This window comes from Fusarium odoratissimum, assembly GCF_000260195.1.
Source record: "Fusarium odoratissimum NRRL 54006 unplaced genomic scaffold supercont1.10, whole genome shotgun sequence".
NCBI lineage: Eukaryota > Fungi > Ascomycota > Sordariomycetes > Hypocreales > Nectriaceae > Fusarium > Fusarium odoratissimum.
Genome location: NW_022158696.1, coordinates 823,061 through 837,036, shown reverse-complemented (window position 1 = coordinate 837,036; position 13,976 = coordinate 823,061). Strand labels below are relative to the sequence as shown.

Genomic DNA, 13,976 nt, shown 5'->3' with positions numbered 1-13,976 from the left:
ACATCTGAAGCAACTAAACCGCTCAGTTGCAGCCATCCACCATCGATCGACCTGCCGAGTCATCCAAGGTTTTGAGATGTCGTCCTCCATCCGGGACGTCCTGGTGAGGCCCGTACCGGGATCCGCCTGCTAGGAGCGGCCTTTGGCGTGGGGATGGCGGGTCCGGACAACCTTCGATATTGAAGCTGGTCCAGACGTCTTTGCAGCTGGCGGTGGACGACAACGGCCTCTGCAGGCTCTGATATCCGCCATGCTACCAGGCAAGTTGGCCAGTGTTGCACAAAGCTGGTCTGCTAGTTATTGCCCAATTGCAATCTTGCCCGCTTGGTACGCATCGCATCACATCATGATTGTCTGTCACTCGTGCCGCTTGGCTCAAGGTTGCTTGATTGTCATGCTGGCAGCGGCCCGTCCATGCAGGTCCGTACTGATTCTGCTATCCGAGCCTGGGTACAGTACCTTATTATTGGGCCGCGATAGGCCTCATCGACACTTGGCCAGATAAGTCAAATCAATGCATCATTGTTCAACCTCGTCGAGTCCTCTGATGGCCCGCCCCGTTAGGCTCGCCTTACTGTACCGATACATACTTACGTCCATGGAACCCAACCGCCCCAGCGACGTGGCGCCAGCCAGCGTTGGCTCTGCATGGGCCAATTGCGCATGGGCACGATGCAGCACTCGCTGTAATCCTTGGGGTTTGGGCGCCTGTGGCCCATCGCAAGCAGGGGACTGGGCAATCAGACTGGGTTTTGTCAGGTCTGCATGCTTTTTTCTCCAGCAGTCCTGTCTTGAGGGAAATGGACCCATCCATCGTTCGCCTCAAGAATACCTCTCGTGAATGACCTCTCCGGGCCTCCCACCCGTTCGCCCGTTATGATCCGAGGCTTGCATTTCGCAAATCAAAGTTACTGAGCTCACAACCCTTCTGTTTTCTGGTGCCGTCCAATAGACGTATTTGCCATTTTTTTTTTTGCTGAGCTGTCGCGCCCTGCAGTGCGCCGCATGATACCCCGACCCATACTTCCTAGGTAGGTAGGAGGCTTAACATCTTCAGGGCCTCGAGAAATCTAATACTTGGTGGCCCTACTGCAGCTACCCGATCGCCTGACTGGCGTGCTGCAAGAAGCAAGATAATAGAGTTGCTCCCCGGATTTTTATCATTGAGATCTTTTCGTAATGTCAGGTGCGGACAAGGTAGAGAAAGTATGAGTTACGGCTACGGCTACGACTATTACCCTGGTAGTAGGACACAAATTGATTGGGGGCATGTACAGTTCTCCGATTTCTCAAATGTCCAATACTCCAGACCCGACTTTTCAGATGCGGAGGATGATCCCGGAAAGGATGAATATGAAGGTGAGTTGGGTTTATTGCCAATCGTTTTCTTTCCTTGACCCTTCTGTACTGAGTCACTTACAGGCGGATACACACAACAATCACTAATGAGAGTGCCCACAGCACCTACACCATCACAGCCACCTTCAAAGAAAGACAAGAAGAAGTTAAAAAAGCAAAAAGAGAAGGCGGCTGCGGCTGCAGCTGCAGAAGCTGCCTTTGTGCTGCCTCCAGCACCAGACCCTCCAGCAGCTCCAGCAGATGATGAATCCCCAGCAGCCACAACGCACAGCAAGAAGAACAAGAAGAGCAGGAAGAAGGAAAAGGAGTCAAAGTCTCTTCCAGTTCCTCCTCCTGTGCCAGTTCCCCCACCTCCAACTGCCGAGGAGAGCAAGGAGGCGGGGAAGGTAGAGGAGGAAGCAAAGGAGGAGACTGAAGGACCTGAATTGACCGGAACACAGGACACGACCAATAACGAAGACTCACCAGCTGTGGGAGAAGAGGTTGTCGAGACAGAGACAACATCAGAGGAGCTGGCGTCGAAGAACGACGAGGAGAAGGAGGAGGCTCCTAAGGACACTGACGGCAAGGAGACACCCAAGGAACAAACATCCCCTGAGGAGGCATCCCAAAGGGAGGACCCCCCTTCGACTGAGACATCGGCTGCTAAGGCTGATGAGACACCTGTCAAAGAGGAAGCCCCAGCCCAAGAAGGCGCACCTAAGGAAGAGGGAGAGGCGCCCCAGCCAGAAGACCCCGCAGATGATACGCCAAAGGATGAACCGGCAAGCGAAGAAGGCACTTCGGGCGAGAAGTCCGCAGTCGAAACCCCCGAGTTAGAAGACCCTGCGATCGAGACACCAAAGGATGATACTCCAACGGCAGACGAAGTATTGGTCAAAGAAGATGCACCCGCTCCAGAGGAAACTCTCGAAGAGCCCACACCAACAGAGAAGGCTACAGAAGACTCGTCTGCAACGGATCCCCCCAAAGAAGATTTTCCGGCGACTAAGGAAACGCCTTCCAAAGATGGGGTACCTGAAGCAGAGGAGGCTTCTACAGGTGAAGAGCCTCCAGCTAAGGACCAAACCTCATTTGAGCCAGAAACATCTGGGGCGCCAGACAAGGATGGCGATGGTGATGACAAGCTTACAGCTGCTGCCGAAACAAAGCCTCTGAATAAAAGTCAGAAGAAGAAGAAGAAGGAGAAGGAAAAGAAAGAGAAGGAAAAGAAGGAGAAAGAGGAGAAGAAGAAGGCAGCTGCGAAAGCCGAGAAATCTCATCATCACAAGTCCAAACACTCACATTCTTCATCGAAAGATGCGAATAATTCCAAAGACGTTACGCCCGACCCATCAAAAGCCATAGAGGACGAAGAAGGGGAGAGAAGCGTGACAGCTGATCCGGCCGAGAAGAGCAACGACCCTGAACTTGGTGTTGATTCCAAACTTGCGGACGAGACGCCTCCCTCCGCAGAAGGGGCGGCACTGGTTCAAGGAGCGAAGTCCGGAGAGGAGCCTCAGCCTTCTGAGGATGCGAAGACTGCAGGAGAGGTTACACCAGCAGAAGAAGTGAAGCCTGAAGATGAAGCTCCAGTGGAGGATCCAAACCCTACAGAAGAGACTCCAGTCAGTGAGTCAACGCCAATAGAAGAAACCTTGACAGCAGAAGCGAAGTCTGCAGAAGAGGCTTCCCCAACGGAGGAAGCGAAGCCTACAGATGAAGCTCCGGTGGAAGATCCACAACCGACAGAGGAAACCTCAACAGAAGAAGTCAAGTCTGTAGAAGAGGCTTCCTCAATAGAAGGAGCAAACCCTGTAGTTGAAGGTTCAACTGAAGAACCAAAGCTCACGGAAGAGATCCAAGCAGAAGAAGCGAATCCTGAGGAGAACTCAAAGCACACTGACGAGAGCCCAGCAGGAGGAACAGTCGCGGAATCCGAAGCAGAACACAGCCCTGCAGAAGACACGCTTTCCTCTTCCGAAGATCTGGGACCTGCTAAAGAACCGACAACTGAAGGAGACCCAAAGCCTGAAGCAAAGTCTGCAGGCGAAATTCCAGTAGAGGACAAAGCCTTACAATCCGAGGTTGAGCCCCAGCCTGCAAACGAGACATCATCTTCACCTCCGCATCCGCCCTCAGATTCTGAGCTAAATCACGCTGGCGAAGTTTCAGCTGAAGAGGAGGGACCAGTTCCAGACCCTACTCCTACACTGTCCACGGAAGAGGCTGCTCCTGAAGCTGCCAAAGTTGATGAGGGTAGTAAGACTGCAGAAGCAGCTGAGATTTCCAGAGCAATGAGCGATTCTAGTGACGATAAAGCCACAGAGGGGAATGAAGTTGCCACTCCTGTAGCAGCTTTGGAATCCGACACTTCTGCTGTTGCTGCAACCAAGCCGACCGCCGAATCAGAAGACGATTTGGTACCAGGAGACACAAGTCCTGTGGAAGCAGGAGTCAATGCTGCGGCGAAAGAAACACCAGCTGAAGATTCAGTAGCCGAAATGGCGAGCAAGGCTGTTGCGGGCGAGAAGGACGAGTCTATTCCCGAGGGAACACTATCGCCAGAGGACGCTGGAGATAACAAGGAGCCTGTCAAGTCAGAGGAAACAGCACCTGGCGAAAAGGAAGCCACAGATATAACAACAGCTAGTGGTGTCGATGATAGGCCTGTCGAAACGGAAGTTCCAGCTGTTCCTGTTGATACCGAAGTATCTTCTGGCGGCAATGAGTCACCCCCTGAAGAGGCCGAGGAGCTAGGCGACGGCAAAGCTCCTTCGCCTCCTGAGACGGAACTTGCCTCACCGGATGGCAAGGAAACTTCAGTGCCAGAAGATAAGTCCAGTGAAGAGGACCAGGTGATTGATGCCAAGTCAGCTGAAGTACTTGGGCTACAAGCAGAAATCACTCAGGATGAATCGCCCAAGGAGGAAATATCCAAAGAAGAGGCCTCTGAGGCAACAAAGCCGACAGAAGAGGCAGCAGCTGTTGAAGACACAACTGCCACGACCGCAAAGAAGAATAAGAAGAAAAAGAAGAAGAAAGGCGGGAAAAGTGGCGTCGCAACACCCCAGCCCGAGCCCGAGCCCGAGCCTGCTGTTGAGTCTGCTGCCGCCAAAGCTGATTCTTTTGAACCAGAAGTCGGGTCTTCGACTGAGCCTGCGACTGAGGAGGATGTAAAGCCTGAATCGGCTATAGAGCCTGAGGTTGACTTTGTTTCTGAGCCCGAAGCTGTCAGCAAGGCTAAAGTTGAATCTCCCATCGAGCCTCACGAAATTCCTCCCGAGAATGAGACTGAACCCAAAGCCTCTCCACAAGAATCGCTACCCGTTGAGCTTAGCCCTGCCGATGATCCAGAGGCAAACCATGACACGATCGAGGCAGAAGGCAGCTGTGAATCCGATATTGCGAAACCGGCGGATTCTGGAGAGGAAGCGGCCAATGAGACTGAGGCAACTGTCGTTACAACCACAAGTGGCGCTATCCCGGAAACCACAATGGAACCTACAGAAAAGAGTGAGGAGGCTATTGATACGACCGCGAAAGCTGGCAGTGATGTAGAACACGGCTACATGATCTCGCCTGAAGCTGAAGATGCCCCTACAAAGCAGGAAACGCAAAAGGCCGAACCTGATGCTGAGCCGACTAAGGACGCGCCTACAGACGACCCCAGCAATAAAGAACTCGACGCTTCAGAGACAGAGACCAAGAATGGTGAATCGACCGAACACAATTCAATTGTTGATGAATCGAAGCTCGAAAGTGTGCCTATTGCCGAAACCACCCCAGCCGAAGCTTCCCAAGACGATAACTCTGACAAACTTGAGAGCGGTGAGCCAGCTGCTGCTGATCTCAAGACGGAACAAGCTGGAGTGACACTGGAAAGTGGTAGCTCGAGTGATGACGTCCCGGATAGGCAATTGGACCCAGCTGAGTCCAAGACTAGCGAGATTGGGGAGACCCAGGAAGAGTCATCGAAGCCACAGGAAAAAGAGAACGAACAACCTGATGCTACTACAGAAAATCCAAAAGAGGCTGCAGAACCCGAATCAACCGTCAGTCCTGATACGAATGCTACAGTAAAGGGCGCTGAGCCTGAAGATGCAGCTACGGAGGCGAAGGGCGACAGCTTGGCGGAAAAGAGCGAGCCTGAAGCTGCGTCTAAGGAAGCAGACAACAGTGACAATCCTCCCGAAGTGACAACACAGCCACCTGAGGATGGTATGGACACGAAAAGTGACTTGATGGCTGAAACTATTGTGCAAGAACCAGCAGCGGTCGAGATGGATAAGCCAGTAGTGACTGAAGGAGAAGTTATTGGACCCCTAGCCACGGAGCCAAAGGATGAATCTCCTGTTCCAGACATCTCTACACAGGAAGTCGGTGAACCGGACACTCCCACTGGTGATGCGACTGAACCACTGCCAGCAGAGAAATCAACAGATGATACTGAAAAGGAATCGTCCGATGTAGTCGCCGAGAAGGCGCCAAAGACAGCGGATGAAACGATTGAAGTGCCTGAGGTCAACGCAGAAACTCCAGGAGAAAAGTCAGAAGAGCTAAACCCCCACGAGGGAGATACGTCTAACGAAGCTGCTCTTGAGCCTGCTGCTGCTGATACTCCTGAGCCTGCCGCAGATAAAGATCCCGAGTTAGAGACGCCAAACGAAACCATCGACGCCCAGGGAGACCCCGAGGAGAATCATAAGGATTCTAGCACTCCTAGCGTATCCAATTTTGATGAGGCGAAGGCTGAAGTCAATATTGAGGACGGCAAAACCCGGAGCCCCGAGGTAGAGGTTACTCCAAAGGAAGATGTCGAAGAGGTCACAAAAGATATATCAACAGGTGGCACTGAAGCTACTAAAGAAGCAGAGGGCACCAGCGAAAGCACACCCGACGAAAATGACCATCAGACTCGAGAACCAGCAATCCCAACAGAAGACGACACGACATCAGTCAAAAGCACCTCGACCTCTAAGGAAGAGCCATCAGCATCTGAAAAACCCGTTACTGAAGAGAGGATCGACCCGGTTGAAGAGACACCAAGTTCAAATGAGAAGGTGGAGAATGAATCAGCACTTTCCGTCAGCAACCCAGACCAAGATGAATCTGCCTTGAACGACAAAGAACAGGATGCGCCACAGCCTGCACAACAGGCAGCTGATGGTGCCAGTGTCTCCGACAACGATCCTAAGGAGGTCACACCTGCAGCTGGTGAGGCAGGAACAACAGATGAGACTGTGCCAAACCGACCAGAAGAAGTAGAAGATAGGACCCCTGAAGAAACACAGGCTGCAGGAACACTTACAAACGGCCACGAAACAGAGGGGGCCTCTGAAGCTTCCGACGAGAAGGAAGCGGAAACAGAAACAGGGCCTCAGGCGCTTGAGCCGGTCGGAGTGGAGAACGACGCAATAACTAAGGGAGAACATCCAGAGGAGGCATCTGAAGCTGTTGTTGATCACAAGGACAAGGACAAGTCCTCAGATACTGCAACCGATCTACCAAATGAGGCACCTGATGATGAACCTGCGGAACCGGCGACGGATGCAGTTACTCAAACCTCTGAAGAGGAACCAGGAACTAGCGCCCCGGAGGCTGAAGACGGAACCAAGGAGGAAACCAACCCTGCTGGAGAGGTGTCAGCTGTAGATACCCTTACTACTGACGACAAACCAGTGGAAGCTGCCGAAGCGATCGACAATGAAACTTCAGACGACAAGTCAGAAGAAAAAGCTGGCCCCTCTGATACCAAGTTGGCCCCAGAAGTATCTACTGGCGACGAACCCAAGGAAGAAGAGCCCACTAAAGAGACACCAGCGGAGAAGCCTACTGCCGTTGGTGAATCTCAAGAAGCCGAGCCCGTTACAGAATCTTCTTCCCAGGAGAGTAAGGCAGAGGCGGAAGCGGGGGCGGAGGCAGAGATCAAGCCGTCCGAGGAGAAAGCAGCACCTGAAGATCAACCGGCGGAGGGGGCACTGGCAGCTCAAGACGAGCCAGAGAAAGGCTCTGAAACCGCTGACAGCAAACCAGAGGAAGAGGCTACACTTGTCGAGGACAAGCAACTTGAGGACCCCTCAGCCTCTGAAGAAAAGCCTGACCAAGATGGCAAAACAGCAGAGGAAGATCCCGCAGCCGCAGCCGTGGCTGAAGATGATCCCAAACAGGCGACACCCGCAGATGCGCAGGAAGAAACCAATCAGATTACCGCCGGTGGAACTGTAGAAGAGCTTCCCACGCCAGAGGATACAGCTGCACCGGAGGAGATATCAGCCCAAGAACAAATACCTGCAGCAACCGGGGATGCAGTTTCTAGTGATGTCAAGCCAGCTGACGACTCCAAGGTCTCCCAGGACGAGACGAAACCGGAAACACAAGAGCCTCTTGCACCAGAGGAGGAAGCTAGGCCTGCTGAAGAAGTGGCCCCAGAACCCGAAGGCGTCACGGCCAAATCGCCAGATGAGCCTATTGATGAGCCTCCTGCCGAAGGAGAAAAGAAGGATGACCAACCAGTCAAGGACACAGCCGAGGAAGAGGCCAAGGCTAAGGAAGATGAAGAAAGCAAAGACACCCTTGGGCCAATTCCAAGTAACAAGAGACAGGCTAAAAAAGGTGAGGAACATGGTTCATTACACGATACCCCTATTGATTTTGCACAACACTTGGGAGTTTTCACAGAGTTGAATGAAGAGGTGGGCAACGGCGTTTTGGAGTTTGATTCAGACGATACCCAACACCATCAAGGGATTCCACACAGCGAGGAAAATACAGCACTCGAAACAATCACTCACCACCCGAGCCAGCTACCAGTGGTTGTAGCATCGGGCGACCAGAATAACCAAACTCTTGCAGAAACCACGATGCCAGGGTCACAAGAGCCTAGCTCGGGCGAAAAAAGGAGCAATGCAGCAGCGGAAGATAATTCCGCACCCCTAGAATCGAAGGCCGAGATTCTAGATGATGTCCAAGAGAATTTGATCTCAGCACATGTGCCTCAACCAGGTCTGACACCTCTGTCTACGCCTATTGACCTGGACGCTACCGATGATACCGGTCTGGCCGCGAGTCCCCCAGCCACCGAAGCCCATGACAGCACTAAAATCTCCACACCAGATGCTCCACACGAACAGGGCCTTGCAGACCAATCACGGAGCGCCGTCCGGGGATTTGCTACTGAAAGACCTGTAAATATTAGCCTCCAAGACCCAATTTCGATTGCTGAGCCCCAGCCTCAGCAGCCTGGGACTGAGAGCGAGACGCATGCCGAAGAATCACAGTCAAAGCCAGCCCAGGACGCTCATGATGAAAATGAGAAATCTAGGATAATGGAGCCAGACCTGCCATTCATAGTTGCACGCAGCACATCTTCATCCCCGGCAGCTTCGGTAATCTCTGATGAGGATTCAGAAACCTCTGTGCCCTCACGCACCGCCGCCAGTGAGCTCCATCGGCAGCCTCTCGAGATTCAGGACCCTGCCAGCCGCGTCAAAGCAGAAGCCGATAAACCATCTCCAGGGCTGCTACAACCAATCCCTACGCCAGAACCATCTTCTCATGAGCCCAAAATTCTGGAAACCGACTTTGACAACGTGTTGCAAACGTCGCGAGAGTTGACCCAAGACCCAGCTATGAGGCGTGCAGAGCCAGAAGGGCAAGAGAAAGAAGAATCAGACATTTCAGAGGCTGAATCGGTGGACAATGATGTTTCGACATTGGAGGAACACATGCAAGAACTTGCAACTCCAAGTCACGTCCGAGAATCAGAGCCATCAGAGGTAGCCAAGGCCACCGAAGCTCAAGAAAATGCTAAAATCCCGGACGACGCCACCCAGCCCAGCAAACGTGGTCTGACGGAAGAGACAACCCTTGGAGAGCTTGAAGATTCTGATTCTATCTCACGCGACAGTTCACCAGATGAAGCTCTTGGAATCAAGTCTGGACCTGGAGATCGGCCATCTGCTTCCACGGACGCTGAACCTGTTGATATTTCTCAGAAAGCCATAGCTTCAGACGAAGATTCAGATGATGACATCAGTAGCCTCGACCAACAGAGTGTTGCTTCCAGATCCAACTCAATCGACCAGGCAATCTCGCTTGAGGGTCACCAGAATCGACAAGTTCAGGCAGAGCCGGTTTCTCCTGGGGTAGACGAGCCGGCTACTGCTTTGCACTTGGAACCAATCAAATTGGAAGATGCTGCCGAAGAGATCAGTGATCTTGATGACTCCGGTTCCGAGGATGACTCAGAGGATGATAATTCTGAAACCAGCCCTAAATTTGAACCTCAGCCAGCAACTGGTATCAGTTTACCGGGTGACTCTGTTCAGGAATCGAACGAACCTGTTATCAAAAGACAGCCAATTCCACCAGTCTTAGTTTCATCAACTCTCATCAAGGAGGATGTTTCTGATTCTGATGAAAACGATTCGCTGAGTTCGAGAGCCCAAGATGGTCCCAGAGAGGACCTACGTGTGGGAGCCCATGCGCTTGCTCTTGGTGATGATGACGAGGACGAGGACGAGGACGAGGACGAGAATGAGGATGGTGACGAGTCTGATGTAGACCAAACTCATATCGTCCATAAGGCCAACTCGCCAAAACTGGAACCAAGCTCTGTGTTGCAAACCACTGGTGCTCGACGTGGCTCGCCTTCTAATGATGAGGAACCGTCCGAGCCGCTTGAACCTACAGATCCAAACCTTGCAGTCGTTGATGAGCAACCCAAAGACAATCCAGATCGCGCAATAGATCAATCTGAGGAGCTGGACCTTTCTGATTCTGCTTCATCACTGTCGATGGCTACAGATATTCAAAAAGGAGTCGTTTCTTCTGATCAGCCCCAGCCCAACTCTCCACACCATGGTCTTCCGCACCCGGAACCTGAGACTGCCATTCCAGAGCTAGCTATTACTGCCCAGACTGGGGCATCGTCTGAAGCCAAATCATCCGTCAATCTTTCTAGGTCCTCCTCACCTGGGTCTGTGGATGAGGAGCAGCTCGATAGCACCGCAGTCCCGCGTAAACCGCTTGAACACTCTGATGCCGATAGCGAATCCGAGGTTGAAGGGACAGAGAACGAAGCTAAAACTGAACCATCGTCCTTACCACAGACAGTTCCTGGCAAAGACGATTCACATTTTGCTACTGGTGATGAACCAGAACACCGCGGAATATCTGTTGCTGCTGTATCTGTCGTCCAGCCAAACCACGGCTATCTTGACTCCGAGAAGATGTTGGAAACTCCTCGTACAGTTCAAGGTCGTGGACTTCAGGATAAGCACGAATCCTTGGAAAAGGTGTTGGGTGTCGAGCTGCCAGCCGCTTCTGACGATGGACTCCAAATCGAAAGCAGATCTATCGCCAGTTCCACAGATGACGAAGTGGATCGCAAGGCGACTGCGACAGCTGCCACCGATGATGAGAGTAACGATGACCTCCCTGCCTCGAGGGAAATCTCCCCCATTGGCATCGACAGAATTTCTGCACCACATCCGCCTGAAGTAGTGGAACAGCCAGCGCTTGAGGCAGAAACAAGTCAAGCCAAAAATGCTAGAGTGGATGGTACTGATATTGAAGTAATGCCACCTCATGAGACCGAAAATATCGGGACTCGAAGAACCACTCCTGAAATCCCTGAGTGGCCTGATAATGAACCTGAGGGCGATCGACCAGTGCACCGTGCCGAGTCTCAGGGGCCACCGGCTCTTACTTATGCAACTTCATCAGGGACAATGAGGGGAGTCGAAGATGAATTTAGGGCCTTGAACGAGAGAAGTCCAGATGAAGAGCAAATCGATAACTATACCACATTCGTTGGCCTTCGAGACCAACGTTTGCCATCAGTGGAGGGCCCCCATCGAGACTTGTCTGATCACATGTTGCACGAAGTCAAGACTCCTGACACGGATGACACTCAAGGTTCGGAGCCAAAGCCCGTGCAAGCCGCCGAGGTGAAACCTCTAGAACTCGTCCGACCTGAACACATGGCTGTCAAGGTTGTTGATATTCCTTCGCGCGACAAAGGCAAAGCAGTTGCTAGTATACCGGAGAGTCCAAAGAGGTCTAGCTCTGCCTCGCGATCGACGCGTCTGTCCCGCGCCGAGCCGCCTCGGACATTCCTGACACAACAGCAGCGGCCACGAAGATCACTTAGGGTTCGTCCTGTGACAGAAGTTTACACTAAGGATCCCATCTTCATCCCTGCCGCGAGCCGACCAGTAGACACCAAGCCTATTCAGCGGCCTCAGCCTCCTCGTGCTGAAAGCGAACCGGCCAAGGTGCCAGTTCGTCCACCGCTAGCGCATCGATCCTTGGAGTTGCAAGGCGATCCTTCAACGACGGCAGTGCGGAGTGAAAAGGCCCCCAGACCTCGTTCTTTCCAGGCCGAAGGCGAGTCGTCCACGGGCCATGTGAGGCACGATCTCAGGCATCCAGCAGTCACAATTGAAGAGGGGCTCCGAGATGCTGCGTATCGAGCTGCCCCCTCAGCTGGCTCGACTGTTGAGGCTGAAGTCCAGAGATCGCCGAGCCCTGGCATCGTGATTCCAGATGCAGATATGATTGATCTACAGCGAGCCCGCACCTTACGGCGTACACGAAAGACATCAATTCGACGTGCTGAGGACACGCTGGCCGCCGCCGTAGTCATATATGCTACTGCAGAGGCCCTCAGTCCTCCCGGTAGCCCTTCACCTTTCATTTACCAAAGAAACGGGGGGCTTCCTAATCTGGAGCATCAGATGGATGCCGAGCCCAATGATTACAATTTTCCAGCCGTTTCTCCTTCCTTGAGGAGCTTTGATGATGAGATCGAAGAACTTCACAAGTCTAATGCTGACTTGTTTACAGACGATAGGAGCAGAGAATCTGACTCGTCGCGAAGCGATAGAGACAGAGATAGACATCGTAGGCGCCGACATTCTCATCACTCGAACCGCTCCGGCGGAAGCCGTGGTGAGGAGGACAGGGAGCGCAGGTATCGCGGCGACGACGAGAGGCGAGCTCATCGGCCTCGGGAGGAAGACGAGGGCCGTCACCGCCGACTGTCTCACCGCGAGGGCGAGTCTCGATATCGTCGCCATCGCGAAGAAGATGAAACGCAAGCTCGCGACTCACGCGGTGAAGCTGACGCTAAACTGAGGAGCTCTCGCGGTCCCGAAGAGCCAAGAACTAGAGGGTATCGCCGAGACGAGGACTCCCGGCCACGTGAATATAGGAGGGCTGAAGAACCAACTTCACGTGCCCCTCCCCCCCAGGAGGATGAGGGCCGAGAGCGCAGACGACGATCATCTGGTACTCATCCTTATCGACGCCATCGATCCGACACGGTCGAATCGGGCCCTCCAGGCACGCCACCCAGAACACCGCGACGAGACAGTGGCTTTTCTGCCGACAATAGTTCTGGAAGCTCTGGCCGCAAACGTCGAACCCCTGAGGAACAGGCTGCCCACGACAAACGCAGAGCAGAAAGGGCAGAACGGCGAGCACGAGAGGAAGCTAGCGGAAGGCGTGAACCCTCGGGATATCGAGAGGAAAAGGAGAGCAAGGGCAAAGAGCCTGTTCGTGAACAAGAACCAGAACCAGAGCCTCAGCCTCAGCCGCAGCCTGAACCCGAGCCGGATCGACGACATCGCCGCTCGCGTCGGCATAGCCATTCCGAGAGACCTCGATATGAAGAACCCAGGGAACGTCCTCGAGAGGAATCCGTCCCGCCTGCTCCTGTGCCTGAAAAGAAGTTCTTTGCCGTCAAGAACTCGGAGGGTGTCCTGGGCAGTACCACACCGCCACGTGAGGAGCCCGTGATCGCCGAACCTGTCAGGGAACGAACGAGGGAGGCCCCACTGGAGGACTCACCTAAAAGGTCCTCAACACGTCATAGACGCACTCGCCCTTCTACCGATGAACCACGTCCTCGATCCTCGCGCCGCCCTCGTGAGGAGCCTGCCCCTGAACCAACTCGAGACAGGGACAGGGAACGGGAGAGAAACAGGGAGAAGAGTAAGACGAGAGATAGGGACAGAGACAGAGAACAGGAGCCTCGACCTGTCAAACACGTCAGGATGGACACGGAGGACTCTCGACGCAAAGCACGCCACGAAGAACGACGTAGAGCGCAAATGAGGGAGGAAGATAAGAAGCCATCGGGTATCAAAGGTGCGTTCAAGAAGCTGTTTAGCAAGTCTTGAACAGCCAAGAACGAGAGAAGGGACAGATTGTCTTCACTTCGGTTTTTGTAGTTTGATGATATTCTTTACGTATGTATGTGACGATAAGGGAGGTTTTTGGGTTTGTTGACATGATGATATGATTTCTCTGGAAGCACGACAGGCACGTTTTCTCACGCCATAATTGCCATATAGATTGACGACAATTTATGATTCGTTTTATTTAAGAAAGAGATATGTGCTCGTCATCGGAGTGCTGTTTCTGTCGCCTCTTTTCAAATGACTTTACGGAATTGAGGGAACCTTGGCTGCAATATGGCCGGGTGGACTTGGTATAGGCATTCTGTGGCTGTATTGGCGACGCACTCGGGGAATTGTTGGGATTGGGTTTGTTTGGCAGATGTTTAAGTGGTTCGACTATACCCCTCACCAGTTGAGTGAGGGGATCGCGATGCCGATATTAACACTGAG

At 53.0% G+C, this 13,976-nt stretch overlaps 1 protein-coding gene across 4 annotated transcripts; it reads left to right on the top strand.

Annotated features, from left to right (window-relative positions):
- Positions 1 to 318: 318 nt before the first annotated feature.
- FOIG_07198 (uncharacterized protein) lies at positions 319 to 13,758 on the top strand. Of its 4 annotated transcripts, XM_031206638.1 has the most exons (4): positions 735 to 1,031; positions 1,096 to 1,206; positions 1,278 to 1,359; positions 1,423 to 13,758. In XM_031206638.1, exons 2-4 carry the CDS (start codon positions 1,180 to 1,182, stop codon positions 13,524 to 13,526), a joined length of 12,213 nt encoding a protein of 4,070 aa, XP_031063757.1. In that variant the 5' UTR covers positions 735 to 1,031; positions 1,096 to 1,179; the 3' UTR covers positions 13,527 to 13,758. The 4 variants fall into 4 exon arrangements, with proteins under 4 accessions (XP_031063756.1, XP_031063757.1, XP_031063755.1 ...); XM_031206637.1 differs by having other exon boundaries at positions 319 to 1,206; XM_031206636.1 differs by having other exon boundaries at positions 1,096 to 1,359.
- The last annotated feature ends 218 nt before the right edge of the window (positions 13,759 to 13,976 follow it).